A 2,175-nucleotide genomic window follows, 5' to 3' on the forward strand; every position below is an offset into this window, starting at 1 on the left:
AGCCTGCCCTCAAGAGGTGCTGGCCGCCTGGGGTGACGGATTAAAGTTCAAACTGGCGACATCGCTGGAGTCATTTTACAATTTCTTTAGAACTTGATGCCAGATTGTAAATACAGCACACATCTCACTATGTTGTGGCCTTTTCTTAAGTGTATTCACATGTGTGTAACTGTATTAGTCACTGATCGTGTTTGGTGACAGTGCAACCCTGAACAGCAAATGAAAATCATAGGGCAGAAATTCTATTATCCTAGCCAGGGCCAGGCTGAAATTGTCTTTATGCACCTTTCTGATGCAAGGTGAGAGTTTGGCTGGGTGCATTTTGGATGACAGGGAGCTCCCTCCACATGCCATCCCTTCAGTCCATGAGAACAATGCTTTATTTGAGTTACTTTTATTTAAAAAGTAACAAACACTTACATGATTCATTAAAAGTTTGTTACACGCCACCTAATTATCAATGCAATAGAATAGACCAAGACATCTAGTGAGAGCTGGGGCCTGGGTTACACACACTCACAATTTTAATGAAACAGTTTGTGGTTCTGAATGCCTTTCCGTTCTCTAAAGTCGGGGGTTTAATGAATAATAATGATTATCAGACGCCGTGTCGGTTTTATACACATGAGCACTCCCCTAGCACCTGAAATTGTGCTGAAATAAAGAAAAGAAAACTGACAGTAATGAACAGCAGAATTTCGTGTATGAACCATTATCCTGTTTAGGTCGGTAATTTTTTCTGCAGCTAAGATTAAAAAGCAAAAGGTTGCACCAGCATTTCCATGGCTGTCTACATTGATTAGCATATTTAATGCTCTGTTCCTCACTCCATAGAAGCAGACTGTCGATCTTTTTGCCAGTGCATCAGGTATAGCAAATACATGAACACTACAGAAGTGGTGTGTTTCTTCAGTACACTCAGGGCTCTTGGAAATGCCAGGCATCTTGTATGAACTGTTGGCCTCATTCCCTGCCACGAGCATATGTTGGGCATCAGGGGGCAAGGTAGGATCCACAGCAGCTCCTTGCTGGATATCCAGAGGCAGCGTGCTCTCGCCACCAAAGGGCATGAAACTATCAGAGAGCGCTTGAGTTACTTCAGGGGTGGCAGCTGCTGGAGTAGCCCCTGAAGATCCTCTGCTCTGAGCTGCAGGTTCACCACCCGGGCTTGGCAAATTGTTGTTGCTTTCTTGGCCCACTGGGGTCCCCTCTGGAAGGATGACAGCAGTTCCAGGACCTGCCAGATTAACTCCAGGAAGTGGGGAGACTCCTTGGGGAACCAAGCTGAACCTTCCTTGGACTGCTGGTTTGAGTGCTGTGGCTGGTGAATCATCCTCAACAGTAAAATCTCCCTGCAGGGCTGGGTTTTGTGGCATCCAAATCCAGCGCCCATGCCTATAGAACCGGGAGCCATGTCCCCATAGGCAGGCGCACCTCCTCCACCTCTCTGAAAAACCCAGGTTGTTTCACCACATTCCCATCATCCTGGTTAGTCAGACTTGCTCCAGCGGTGCAGAAAGCAGCCATGCTTGGACAAAAGCCTCGATATCTGTGGTTTTCATGCAATTGATGAAAGCTGCTGGCTTGACAGCCGTCTAATCACAGAGCAGGCAGAAGCAATAGAAACCTTTCTCACGCAGCCACAGGGGTATCTGTCTGTCTGTCTGTCTTCTGTCTACTAATTCTTCACACTTGTTAATGAAAGAAAATGTTTCTGTGGCTTTTTCATTAAGGTATGGGAAAGGAGTATTTTCCATCTTCCTATACTCCTAATCAGATCTGTTTACGGATTTTTGCTCCATTTTTCTTTAAAAAAAACCAACAACCCCAAACTACTACTTTTTCTGTTGAAGGACATTAAAATTCTGTTCAAGGGTTTCAGGTCATCCTATCTGTTTCGTCCAGGGGTGAAAGTAACTTAAGGGACTTACCGGTGCGCAGGGCCAGGGTCCTGAACAGGGGGGTGGGGCCACAACCGGAAGGGGCAGGGCCCTTTAAATCACCACTGGAATCCCATGATAGCGATAGCTGTGGTGGTGGCCGGGAACCCTGGGTCTCTGGCAGCGATTTAAAGAGCCCGGGGCAGCAGCCGGAGCCCAGGGCCCTTTTAAATTGCTGGCCTGGGGAAGCTGCCCCCTGCCGATAGGGTCGGCTGTGTACCGGCTCTTGCCGGTA

At 47.3% G+C, this 2,175-nt stretch overlaps 1 protein-coding gene across 1 annotated transcript; it reads right to left on the reverse strand.

The window, feature by feature from the left end:
- Window positions 1-918: 918 nt before the first annotated feature.
- On the reverse strand, window positions 919-1,414 carry LOC140911981 (ameloblastin-like). The gene is given in 3 exon segments (XM_073346138.1): window positions 919-959; window positions 962-1,375; window positions 1,378-1,414. Coding segments are annotated over 3 exon segments (492 nt in total).
- Window positions 1,415-2,175: the final 761 nt, after the last annotated feature.

This window comes from Lepidochelys kempii, chromosome 5, assembly GCF_965140265.1.
Source record: "Lepidochelys kempii isolate rLepKem1 chromosome 5, rLepKem1.hap2, whole genome shotgun sequence".
In the NCBI taxonomy this organism is placed as follows: Eukaryota; Metazoa; Chordata; order Testudines; family Cheloniidae; genus Lepidochelys; species Lepidochelys kempii.